Raw genomic sequence first — 13,923 nt, 5'->3', positions numbered from 1 at the left:
CTTTTTGTAGGCCTTTGCGGCAATCAGCCTTCTTTTGGTAGGCCTTCGCGGTACTGGCCTTTAGTAAGCCTTCGCTGGCTCATCTCCTCTCTTACTCCTCCTTCTGTTCTACATTTCTTAGATTTCAATTCAGTCTCTGCCTTTTCAGCATGCAATCGTATCGGCCTCAGCCTCTGCAACTTTTTTGGGGGAAACAGCCCTATTCTTTACTCCTTTTCATCCATATTGATAAAAAATTAAGCTCTGTTTCCTGCTGTGGTCTGAGCGCCAAAGAGTAGTGTCAATAAATTTCTTCTTTCTTTTCTCTCCGTGTGAGTTTTTCAAATTGAACTGTTATTTGTATAAACTGTGAAAAGTAAAGTCCATCCTCAACTTATTGAACAAAAATGAGACAGGTTAATAATAATAGAAAAACTCTGGCTGGATTTAAGAAGTTAATGTTTACATCCAGTCCAATAAGCCTTTAGCCAACAATAAAGTCATGACTAAACTGTTTCAACAGACAGACCACTTTGAACCAAACATCTGTCCCTAAATGGTCTCTGGTGGAGGTTTTTTATCATCTTTTCTATTGAGGTTAACATACCTACAATCAGTACCACACAAAAATTAACATACAGTAGACTTATTTCTTGTATAATTTACCAAACTCTGGAAACTGCAGACCAAGCAATTTCCTTTTTTTTTTTTTTTATCATGTCTACAGTGCTGCACCCACCATTGTTTTCTGTCAATACCTTCGTCATAGTTGTGAGAAGCTGCATCACTTAGAACTGGTTTGTTCTGTTGTGGTAGAAGGAAAAAAACAACATACCATCTGTTAATAACAACTGTGAGATTGAAAATACCACTGCTAGGTAGCATTTCTTTCGTCAATGAATATTATGCTGAAAATATGGTCGTCAACCAACCTATATCAGGTAGCAAAATGTTATTGGTGGTTTTGTGAAAAGAAATGAAATAAAAAAAACATTTATTCTATACACATATATATGTATGTATTGTAGCCTGGCCCTCTCAGGTATCTAAAAAATGCCTGTTCCTGCAGGTATTTGTCTGTAATTGGGTCACCTTTTTCTCTATCATACTTTTCTTTGTTTGTCTGTGTATAGTGTATATATTGTAATAAGTACAAAAAAAGTCCTAAACATTTGAGTGGCTCTTTTTCTGCAAAATATATGCATCAAATCAAACTAACATGTCTGGTAAGTGCCCTATCAATAGAGTTAAGGGAATCTGGCAAAATGCTCCATAAAGTCTCATCTACCTATCATTAGTAATAGCACTAATGAGACACATTGTATCTTAAAAACATGTTAAAAAGAAGCCAATTTGACAACAAACCTGTCCAATATGAGCCAGAACAACTAGATGTTCTTTCTCACTCTTTCCCAAACCTCCCCCTAACTACCCAAAGTTGTTGTAAAACACTTTTGGGTAAAGGGAGTGGCTATGAACCCAAAACAAAAGTGAAACTGTTTAGCACCTATAGTTGAGAGAGCAACAGACCCAGGACCAACATTTTAAAAACTGACTACAAAATCTGCACCTTTTTGAGCTTCTCTTCATAATGGAAGGTAAGATACATGTCATTTATTTTGTCTGTCCCAATAGCCATACAGTTACAGTACTTATTTTTAACAGTGACTTTGATATTTTCCATAATTTTTCTGACATGTATTTTCAGATGCCATGGTCTTTAACATCTACCACCTAACTATCGTAATATATCATTAACATTCTGGTAGACTAGCATTTTTCCAACTATTTGTAGTTTAGGCTTGTAAAAAAATACTTTTCAAGTTTTTTACAATGTACTTTTTTTCTGAGGTCTTTCTATATATGAAATAGAATAGCTTCATTTTAACCAGCATAATAATTAAATCATATAAAATGTTAGTGAATGTTTGGATATCGGATTCATTAATCACCTTCTTATTAAATTAGCATGAAGAAAGATTTAAGATTACATTAAAATATCAAAACTTTAAAAAAAATCTTGTAAGCTAAATAAGAGTTACAGTACTAGACTCTGATCTCATCTAGGCTTTCATAAAATGGTCTGTATAAATACCTACTCAAACAAAATACATATTAACACCTAATTATTTCTTTAACCACAGTAGTGTTTTCGAGTGAACATTATATACTATCAGTGATGGGTTTAGCAACGCTGATGATTTTTGATGAGCTCATGATGTAAAACCCATATCAGTTGACATACTGCCTTTAGAAAAGGTCATCATAGGTGTAGCTGTTTTGCTGAGATGCCAAAATATTTTTTTAAGGTAGCATTCACATTTTAAAAGCAGCAGCAGCCGTTTATCAGCCACCCCACCTGCACATCAGCTGCACAAGTAGACTACTGTTTGAGGAAGTAAACAGCTGTGTGTATCATGAATCTGCTTATCTCGCTTGTGATTGGCTGAGGCTTGTGTCCATCTAACGGTGGTAGATATTAGCATTAGCATTAGGCATTAGCTTTATATATATATATATATATATATATATATATATATATATATATATATATATATATATATATATATATATATATATATTTATATTTATATTGTCAATAAGGGTGTGTAAGTGAAGATTGACGACAAAAAATAAAACTTAAGATTTTTAGGAGGAAAACATAACAGCAATCCAAATTTTAAATTTCAAGAATGAATTCCTAATTTCAGCACTTGTGCCAAACTGTTCAAAAAAGTGAGAAGTTTTCTGTGTAAACATATTGGGTTTTTTTTAGGCGAGCCTTATTTCTGAGCCATTTAAATCTAAATTACTCAGGCCCCGAATAATTTACTTTCAAATGTTCACATCCACATCATCCTGCATGACCTTTATGCTTTTTAATAACAATATAAGCAGTTTAGGCAGTTTACAAGTTGAGAAAGGCCTTATGAAGTATGAGTATGTCTTTTTTGGAAATTAGCCCTGTATCCTTAAGAGCCTACAGGGTATAAAAAAGAAAAAAAAACTGAAAAAATTTTAACTTGAATTTATCTATGATTATACATTGCTGCGTTACTTGCTTAACTGATTCCAATTAATACTGTTAAAAGAAAATTAGGGACTCAAGGATCTTCCAGATCCGTCGTACGTTTTGCTATCCAGATAGATCAAAGACCTGAATTACCAAAATAGCAAAACTTTAAAAACACTTAACTTTTAAAATAAAACTCTTACATACATAAATCACTACATCAATGGCATGTTAGTAAGCAACAACAGATCCACAAAATGCTGATCTTAATTTTTTACATCATAAAAAAATCATATTATTTATTGTTTGAAAAAAAGTCAGATGTTTGTTTTGTTTTTTAAAGTTAGATAAGTCCAATTTTAATATAAAATTATAGAATATTTTCCAAGGTTCACAAGGACTGATATACCAATCACCAAACATTTATAGTCTCAAGTTGATGTTAGATAGCATATTCTACAAGCATCAGAAATGTATTCCATACATATCTTGTAACTACTATGTTCATTCAAATTAATATAGCATCCCCCTTAAATTAACATCTGCTTCAGAGCGAAAATATAATCATTCTGTTATAATCTCTAACTCAGTAGTAAGGTGTTTTTATCCTGTATGAGTTTGTTTTATTAGGTTGTCTATCAGTTGGTCAAATAACAAATTGTTTCTTTAAGTAAATGCTGATCCATTTGCTTCTATTAAGTTATTACTCTAAAATATATTTTTTTGCATTTATATAATAATTCCCACCTGACCTACTGTGATTATGATGGGGTGTTCCATTTGAAATGTTGTAATACAAGATTTATAAACCTGTAAATTGGTTGAATATTTGTTTTATAATAACTATCATTCTATCATTCATTTAATTAAAAATAACATGTTTGTTTTTTAGGACCAAATGAAATCAATATTTTCCTGGTGGGAAAAACTGGTATTGGGAAGAGCAGCCTGGGAAATACCATCCTGGGAGACAGTCTGTTTAAAGAAAAAACATCTCCTACATCTGAAACAGATGTGGGCAAAGATGAAAGAAAATACATCAATGGGGTACCTATCAATGTGATCGACACTCCTGGCTTCTTTGACACCAACATGGATGAAGAAACACTAAAGCGTGAGATAATAGACAGTGTCAAACTGTGTGCACCCAAGATTGATGCCTTTCTTATTGTGCTGAGAGTGGATCGTTACTCAAAACAGGAGAAGGAAATCATCAAAGAAATAGAACAGTGTTTCTCAGAGGAGGCTCTGAAACACGCTGTGGTTGTGTTTACGCATGGAGACCAACTGGAAGATGGGATGACAATTGAGGATTTTGTTGAAAAGCATTCTGATCTGAAAAAGCTAGTAGAGAGGTGTGGCGGCAGATGCCACGTTGTTGATAACAAATACTGGAAAGAAAAGCAAGAAGGTTACAGGAGCAACAAGTTTCAGGCTGAGCAGCTTCTCAACACAATAAAAACAATGATAAACAATCAGGGCTACTACACCAATACGTTTCTTAAATTAGTGGGGGAAGAAAAAAAAAAGTTGGGCTGGAGGGAAATCTTGATTATCACAGGTGGAGTCACAGTTGGAGCAATACTGGGAGCACTTTTTGGTGCTTATATGGTTGCACCTTTTTTACCTGCTGCAGTGGCTTCAACAGGAATTCCAGCTGTGGGTGGAGCAGTAATTGGAGGTGCCATAGGGGGTGTTGCAACTTACTTCAAATCTGAGCAAATTATTAAAATCGGAGGTAAGATTGTAAGAATTCAAACGGAAAAAGAGGAAATGAAAAAAAAATGTTGAGGGTTCAATAAAACAAACTTACAGCTTCAAGATCCAGCATACTGCAGATATAATATCCTTTTTATGTTTTAGTAATTTGTCTTCATGGAGGGCTTTAGCTGGAGATGAAGAATAAACTTTAAACCTTACCAAAATATTAAAAAATACTGGAAAATCACTGTGTAATTTTATTCTTTTTGTTAGAATTTGTGCATGACTTTGATACCATGAGGCTGTTTATCCATATTATTAATTAGCAGTGGAGAAGAGTGCTTTTAGCATTTTTTTAGCATCTTTCTGTTTGCTTAAACTCTGTGTAACAGATATTAAGACCTTCACAGCTTTTTGCATAATTGTTAAGATACTTAGAATGCTCAGAGCAGGACTGAGCATGTGAGCTGTGGTTGTTATGATTTTCTTTTTCTTGTCTTTGCAAAGACCAAATAAAGTGTAGAGTAAATGCTTACCGCTGTTCTCCCTTTTTTCAAATGAAGTAGCATAAGTGAGTCATGTTTTCCATTAACAGGTAACAAAGTCTTAAATACACTTTCATAATAGATTACTATAACAATGGCACACTATGCGTCACTGTACTTTTATATAGTTTTTCATTTTCATCAAAATAACATTTAAAATCCTTTTTAACTTGATTTTTTTAAAGAAATTACAATTCACATCATCAAATGGGACCCAAAGAAAAAGAATAGCCTCATGTCAAACAGACTTAAGTGCCTTTTCAGAATAGATTAAAGCATCTATTGCATATGGTTTTAATTGTATTAGCAGAAATTCTTCATTTTCATATTGCTGTAAAGCAGTGAATGACCTTAGATGTATCTCCTATGTTGGGCCATAAACCATAATAAAGTTTTGGACATTGAGAACCATGTCCATGTTTCATCTTAACATGTTCAGTGGGGAAGAGCATGCAGCTTTGCTCATCAAATGGTTGTGAGAAGTCTCTTCCCTGCTCTGCAACCCCCTCTCAGCCCAACTTGCTCCACAGTTTTCCCTTCCTCTTTGTACATAGTAGATTAGTTTAGTTGAGTTTCACTAGTTTTTTTTTTTTTTTCTTTTTTTTTTTTTACTTAAATATGTTTGACTTGGAGCTGAATGTTTTTTGTTAATAAATTCTTACATTTTGAATGGAAGTTGTGGTATATTTTTTTTTCGATGTATGTGCAGAATTATCTCTTTGAGCATCCCGAGCATGATCCCGAGCGCGCCTGGGAGGAGCTGGCGTACGTGAAGTGCGATTTTCTCCTCTCGAAGCGGCAGTTTCCCTGCTTATGTGTGATTTTTTTGTGCCGTGGTAGATAAACCATTTACAGAAGTAGTTTAACATAAATGTGAGTATGTTTAGTTTGCTCATGGGCATTTTGAAATAAATGTGACGTAATATAATCCCTAAACATTTCTGATGGTAGAAATATTTATAAAGGAACAATAAGCTGTTCATATGTGATCTTCTTTTAGTGCACAAACAGTATAATATTCCTTCATCAGGGCTGCCGAGAGAAACAACATTGAGGGGTTGATGTCTAAGAAGAGGCGATGAAGTGACGCAGATCTGGTTCTGTGCTCTGCACTTTCACATTCACCTCTCTGTACTTCTGTTTTCATTTAGACACAAGTGCAAATATTGCTTTTCTGCAGTCTTACTAAGAGAGGCAAATATAATTTACCATCACTCTCTCACAGCACAGACAGAAAGGAGAATGTTGGCCAGGATAAAGTCCATGCTGGACAATAGTGCACGTTTTCTTTATTATATGCTAGTCGCCCACAGTATCATCTTCAGTCAGAGACTCATTTTATCACGCTGCACCACAGAACACCAGAGGAAGTCATTCCTGCCTGTGATCATCAAACGGAATAATTCATCTCTCTGACAGTCACTTAATTTTGTTACTAATTATTTATTTATTTCATTACTTTACTGTGCGCAATAACACAGTACTGAGCTGCATTGAAAATTATAAATACTGTTATTTGTATATAATGTGATTCTTATATTATTTTATTCTTATATTTTATTCCACACAGGACATAACGCAGAATCAGCTACGCTACGTATGGTATAATTTAAAGACTGATCCCATTTCTAATTCCATGGATACAACCAGAGGCAGATCTAGGGGGTGGCTACTTGGGCTACAGCCCAAAATGTTTCCCCAAGAGCCCCGGATCTAGCTTCTGAGCTGATCTGAGTAAAATGTGCAGTACTGGAATTCACCAGATAGTGGCAGCATGCAAAGGAAAGCAGCCTGTAGCTTTCCCATGCAGAAGAGGAAGTGTTTCCCTCTCGTCCCTCCAATCTCTTACGAGTCAACAGCCTGTGCAGCAAATTTGAAACGGATAGGCCAGTCGCGGATATCAATTGATATCAAAAGCTTTTTCAAAAAACAGACAGCATCACCAACAGCTCTTCCTTTTGATAGTGTAGACTTTTTGGTAAATCATGTTCTATTGTAAAATATGACAGATTACTGGATTAAAGAAATTTCTAGTATAATACATGCAGAGCACTTTTTGAAAAGTTGGAAACAGTTGCTTTTTATTTCCCAAAGATATGGGAGGAGGAGAGGAGAGAATGGATGTTTTAGCTGCCTAAAATAGTGTGTTACCTCTCCATAACATGGGAACAAATTAATATATCTGCAAGTTTTTAACTGTGTGTTTATTCCTCTCACCATCAACAACAAACGCTGTGGATGTGGTAATGTTTACCCTTTATTTTGTAAACTTACCTGGGGGGGGGGGGGGGGGGTGGGGGGGGGGGTTATTCTTGAACTTTCACCTTCAGGGACAAACAGATGACCATCGGGGCAACCACTGGGAGAAGATTGGTTAAGGAGAGCCTGCCTGACTTCCTTCTCAATGTCAACCATAGTAATGCAACATCTTACTGATTCCGGCAACACACACTCCTCGGCACCACCAGAACTCTCCTCATCCACCTCAAACACCCTGGACAGAGCATCAGGTTTAATATTGTTGGTCCCAGGCCTGTAAGACAGGCCAAAAAAGTACCCACCTCGCCTGTCAGGGATTGAGTCTCTTTGCTGACTTGAGGTACTCCAAGTTTTTATGGTCGGTCCAAACCAGAAAAAGAATCTTGAAACCCTCCAACCAGTGTCTCCATTCCTCTAAAGCCAGCTTAGCTGCCAGCAGTTCTCTGTCCCCTACATCGTAGTTCCATCCCCCAACCCCTGTACTGGAAACATCCACCAACACAATAAATTGTCTTTCGGGACAGGAGAAACCAGAACAGGTGCAGAGGTGAACAAAGACTTAAGTCTTCGGAAAGTCCGAACAGCCTGATCAGACCAACAGAACCTAACCTTGGCGGAGGTTAGGGCATGGAGGGGCGCAGCCAGATGACTGTAGTTCCTGATATTGAAATTCACACTTTTCTGCCTTGACAAACAGTTGGTTCTGAAGCAGGCTGACACAACAGATCTGATGGGAATGAATAATAATGTCATCCAGGTAAACAAAAACAAAATGTCCAACCATGTTTCTGAGCACCTCATTAACCAGATTCTGAAAAACTGCACAGGCATTAGTGAGCCCAAAAGAAATCACCAAATTCTCAGAATTGCCAGTATCGAAAGCAGTCCTCCATTCGTCATCCTCATGAATGCGGACCAGATGGTAAGCATTGCGGAGATCCAGCTTGAAAAAAATTTTTGACCCTTGAATCTGGTCAAAAGCTGAGTTTATTAGAGGTATGGGAATCATGATGTTGTTTAGACCCCTGTAATCTTTACATGGCCTGAAGGAACCATCCTTCTTCCCCACAAAAACTAAACCAGCACCAGCAGGGGAAGAGGAGGGATGAATAATACCAGCTCTAAGTGATACAGAGACATATTTTTCCATGGTGAGAGTCTCAGGAGCAGATAAAGAAAATAACCTACACCTAGGGCGGGGGTCGACAACCCGTGGCTCTGGAGCCACATGCAAAAATTAATTATGATTTCCAATGCTGTAAATATTTGTATAATAAATAAATTAAAAAAATAATTTGCATCATAGCCATATAGATCAGTGGTCACAACTTGCAACCAACCAGCGTGGCGCGGTGCCAGGCAAACAAAGCGGTGGGTGTGTCTTGGACCATGGATTCCAAACGGAAAAATTGAAGATAGCTAAAGAGAAAAGAGGATTCAAAGAATCGAGCCAATCATGTGCTTTCATTATAAATGCAAATGGATTGCCTGCATTTTTGCTTTGTAATGAGAGGTTGACAAAAATAAAAAGAAAAATTTGCAGAACTTCTGGATTAATTAGAGAAGTGCAAAGAAGTGGATTGCATCTCCAAACTCCACTACTGCTGCTAGTTTGGTTACAAGGATGGAAAGTCGTCCACAGATCAAACAGGTAGCGCTCCGATGCAGGTATGTGAACTTTCTTCCATTTTTTCCCCAAATCCTAAAAATATAAATCACACCAAGGAACGCTGGTGATGGAGGATGTGGGATTTCAGAATTAGAGAGCTCTGCTCTGATGGATGTCAGTTTCTGTTTGGTTCCTAATGACTCACTCAGCTCCTCCCTACAGAAACACATCCACGATAGAAAAATTCCTTCCTATAATGCTGCATTGTGACACCTCATGCTGCATTGTGACATTTGCTTCAGGGTTAACATGTAATCATGAATGCCTACTAAATATTTCAGCCCACATAGTCCTTTTCCATAGTGGTATAGTAATACACTTGTTTTGCCAAACAAGGCTTATATAAGACTTTTACATTTTTGCGGCTTCAGACAGATTTATCTTTTGTTTTTTTTGGTCTTTAATGGCTCTTTGAGCAGGTTGCTGACCCGTGCCCTAGGGGGTGTGGTTCCGGGTAGCAAATCAATCCTGCAATCATAAGGCCTGTGTGGAGGTAGAGGAGTGGCTCTGCTTTTATTGAAAACCTCCAGGAGATCGTAGTACTCCACAGGAACCTTGAAGAGATCAGGGTAATGATCATCATCCTCACTCTTAACAGAGGATTCTGACAGCGCAGACAAGAACCAAAACAGGAAGTAGCCCAACTACTTGTGCTAGGTTAGCCAGGTCAAACCCAAAACGACTGGAACCTGAGGAGAGTCAATAATTATGCAGAAAGTGCTCTCAGAATGTTTACCCCACACAACTGGCTCGACCGGCTCCATCATTAGAGATGACCGGTTGAGTTCATGGCCATCTAAGGCTAGTACCTTGTGGGTGTCCTTTAAGGGAAGGAGCTTAATGCTGAGTTGTTTGGCCAGGTCTCTGTCCATAAACTTGTGGTCTTCTCCAGAGTCCACAAACGCTGAAAGACTATGACTGAGAGCACCGACAGAAATAGTCACAGGGAGCAGGAGTTCTGGGGAGGCAGACAGTCTAGCTTGGCTCAGCGGGATCCTCCCCGCTACTACTGAGCCTTCCCTCTTAACTGGGCAAAATCAAACGCAGTGACCCTCACCACCACAGTAGAGACAGAGGCCGAGCTTGAAGCGACGATCCCTTTCGTCCTTGGAAAGACGTGTGCGTCCCAGCTGCATCGGTTCTGGACCAGAGAAACAAGGAGGTTCAAGAATGGTCATGTGAGCAGCAGAAGAAGAAGAGATGAAGTGACGGTCTGCAGGTCCCTGCTCTCTGCGCTGCTCCTGAAGGCGAAGATTGATCCGGGTCGCCAACTCTTCCAGATGCTTCAGAGAACGTGGATACTACCGGGTGGAGAGCTCATCTTTGATCCTATCACTAAGTCTAGTGATGAACTAGAGCTCTCGATTTACCGATCAATCTACGTTCCCACCCTCACCTATGGTCATGAGATGTGGGTAATGACTGAAAGGACAATATCATGAATACAAGTGACCGAATGAGTTTCCTTTGTAGGGTGGCTGGGCGCATTCTTCGAGATTGGGTGAGGAGCTCAGTTTCCCAGGAGGAGCTCAGAGTAGAATCGCTACTCCTCCAAGTCGTAAGGAGCCAGCTGAGGTGGCTCGGGCATCTGTTTCGATTGCCTCCTTGTCGCCTCCTTTGGGAGGTGTTCCAGGCATGTCCCATTGCGAGGAGGCCTCTTGGAAGGCCCAGGACACACTGGAGGGAATATTTCTCTCAGCCGGCCTGGTGTCCCCACAGAGCAGCTGGAGGGAGTATGTGGGGATAGGGAAGTCAGGGCATCTTTGCTTAGACTGCTGCCTCAGTGACACGGCCCCGGATTAGCATAAAAAAATTGATGGAAATAATCACATCCCCCTCCATAAAATGAAAGAATTATTGTTGATGGTGAGAGGAGGAGTATATAGTTACCATCCTTTAAATTTGGCAAATAACAGAGGTGTCAAGTAACGAAGTACAAATACTATAAAAGTACACTTTTTAAGTATCTATACTTTACTCCATTACTGTTGGAGGCTGGAGAAGTACCTCTCTTCTCCAGCAGAGTCCGCCGTGGATCCTCCTGAGCAGAGCCCTCTGCACAGCTGCTGCTCGTTACCATCATCAGGAGGACCCACTACTTAAGCTGTCTTCAGACCTTGCCTCAACGCCGCAGTGTTGAGCCAGTTGGTTAGCACCTAAGCCCAGAACCTCTGAGAACTTTGCTTGCTCTGAGATCCTGACAGGATCCTAATCTTGTCTCTGTCTTTCCAGGAAAACCTGATCTTCCTTCGTGAAGCTCTGGAAGAGCTTAACCCACCGAGCCTGCCCTCAGAGCCAAACCTGAAGACTTCCCCTGGATTCTCTTGCGGCTCTGGACCAAGAGCTGGAAATCCAAAGTCAAGGTCAGCAACCTTTCTAGAAGCAAGACGCTGAAGCAGCTAACGGACTCAGCTAATCAGACTCTCTCCAGTTCCAACAACCTTCCTCTCCAAGATCCATTCAAGGACCCACAAGGTACAAACCAGAGACTATCAAAGGACAAACCGCTAAGAGCCCAGCTAACTAACTGTCTTCCTCACAGACTCCGGTGAACCCGTTTGCCCAGGACCAGAACCAGAACATTCTATCTTTAGATTGTATTCAATAAACTCTGTTAACTTTTCATCTGTTTCCTGTGTCGTGGTGTTCTGCATAATTGGGTCACATTCGTGTACCGATCATGACAGAACACTGCGGCCAAACACAAGGCCCAGCAGACCACCTCCGTCGTCTATTGGAAGAACGGGAGGTTCAAATCCATGGACATGTTCAAGCTCTCAGTGAGTTAAACACCCACATAGAGTTACAAGACCAAGTAATCCAAAATTTTGCTAACCGCTTGAACAGTGCTAATGCCACACCGGCAGCGCAACCATTTCCGGGTCCAGTTCCCCCTCCGAGGTCACCAGCAGTAACGTAATCAGAGTTCCGCCTAAGCCTTCCTGAAAAATTTTCGGGTAATATGAAGGAATGCAGAGGATTTTTATTTCAGTGCAGATTATTGTTCCAGAACTCTCCCAACAATTTTTCGACGGACTTTAAGAAAGTAACCTTTATTCTCTCTCAACTAACAGGAAGAGCTTTGGAGTGGGCCCAGGCCAGATTTCCCTCAGATGAAAGTCTCAACTGCCGATACTCTGATTTCATTTCTGAGTTCTCCCAGGTTTTTAATCAAGAAACTGATCAAACTATTGACTCTCGTGCTCTTTTCAGTATTAAGCAGGGAAATTCATCTGTGGCTGATTTTTCGATCAACTTCCGGGTTAAGGCAGCAGCTTCCGGATGGAATCAAAGCGCTCTGAAGGGAGCTTATTTTATGGCCTTAAATGAGAATATAAAAGACGAACTGGCAACTCTCGACGAGCCAGCCTCCCTTGAGGATCTAATCAAACTAACTATTAGATTGGACAACAGAATTAGAGCCAGAAACAGCTCCAAGATAAGAAATTCTGGGTCTCATGCCTCTACATCTGCTTCAAATATTATGACTGTTGCTTCTCCTCCCACAGAGCGACCAAAAGCCCAGTCTCTCCCTCTGCCTGTTCAGGCTTCACATTCTGATGGTATGGAGGTCGAACCTATGCAGGTGGGACACACTCGGCTTACTCCTGAGGAGAGACAAAGACGTTTTTTGAGCAGACTTTGCATCTATTGTGGTGAAAGTGGACATTTCATTGCTTCCTGCCCGGCTAAATCAAAAGGCAGGGCCCGCCAGAGGATCTGAGGAGTCTGGCGGGCCAAACCAACTCTAAGAAATCTCCTCGATTGATGCTTCCTGCCACTTTGTTTTGTGATAATCAGAACCTCTCCTTTTCTGCCTTTATTGACTCAGGCTGTGAACGGAACCTCATAGACTCTAACCTTGTTCAACAGTTGATGATTGAAACTGTTCCCCTTTCTCAACCTCTCCGTGTCTCTGCCATTGATGGGAAAAATCTCCACCAAGTAACTCATCAAACTCAACCCCTCGAGCTCCTCCTCTCAGGTAACCATCGTGAAACTATCACATTTTTTGTCATTCCCTCCGCATGTTCCCCGTTGGTGCTCGGATTCGAATGGCTGGAGAAACACAATCCACGCATTAATTGGACTGAACGTCACGTGGAAGCATGGTCTACGTCATGCCATGAGACTTGTCTTCGGTCGGCAGCCCCCGTGGTGGGGCCTCCTAGAGGGGGGGGAGAGATGGACTCTCCTGACCTATCTTCAGTTCCCTTTGAGTACCATGACTTGGCCCCGGTCTTCAGTAAGGTCAGTGCTACGTCCCTTCCACCACATAGACCATATGACTGTGCAATTGAGTTGTTACCTGGACCACCGTTACCCAGCAGCCGTTTATATAACATCTCCAAACCAGAACGAGAGACAATGGAGAAGTATATTAACGAGTCTTTAGCTGCTGGAATTATTCGTCCGTCCTCTTCTCCTTTGGGTGCTGGTTTCTTTTTTGTTGGCAAGAAGGATTGTTCATTAAGACCATGCATTGACTACAGAGGGTTGAACCAAATCACTATAAAGAATAAGTACCCTCTACCTCTCCTAGCCTCAGCTTTTGAACCAGTTCAGGGGGCAACAGTCTTCACCAAACTGGATCTGAGAAACGCATATCATCTCCTCAGAATCAGAGAAGGTGATGAATGGAAGACTGCTTTCAAGACACCATTAGGTCAGTTCGAGTACCTGGTGATGCCTTTTGGTTTAACAAACGCCCCCGCCTGCTTTCAAGCACTAGTGAATGATGTTCTCAGAGATTTTTT

The 13,923-nt window shown here is 40.1% G+C and overlaps 1 protein-coding gene across 1 annotated transcript; it reads left to right on the top strand.

Moving 5' to 3' along the window:
• The first annotated feature begins 1,570 nt into the window (after positions 1–1,570).
• Positions 1,571–4,667, top strand: LOC119778827 (GTPase IMAP family member 9-like). The gene is made up of 3 exons (XM_038278213.1): positions 1,571–1,577; positions 3,885–4,501; positions 4,629–4,667. The coding sequence occupies exons 1-3, from the start codon at positions 1,571–1,573 to the stop codon at positions 4,665–4,667; spliced, it is 663 nt and encodes a 220-aa protein (XP_038134141.1).
• The last annotated feature ends 9,256 nt before the right edge of the window (positions 4,668–13,923 follow it).

The sequence above is a fragment of the Cyprinodon tularosa genome, unplaced genomic scaffold (assembly GCF_016077235.1).
Source record: "Cyprinodon tularosa strain WSP-4 unplaced genomic scaffold, ASM1607723v1 ctg1396, whole genome shotgun sequence".
Classification (NCBI taxonomy): domain Eukaryota; kingdom Metazoa; phylum Chordata; class Actinopteri; order Cyprinodontiformes; family Cyprinodontidae; genus Cyprinodon; species Cyprinodon tularosa.
The sequence above is the reverse complement of the archived record's forward strand: the minus strand, read 5'-3'. Positions and strand labels throughout refer to the sequence as shown.

Bases quoted from the DNA above. Each gene is read 5' to 3' on its own strand.
- LOC119778827 (XM_038278213.1), top strand. The intron at 4,502-4,628 runs GTGGGGGAAGAA...TACCTGCTGCAG, and splicing joins CCAATACGTTTCTTAAATTA to TGGCTTCAACAGGAATTCCA.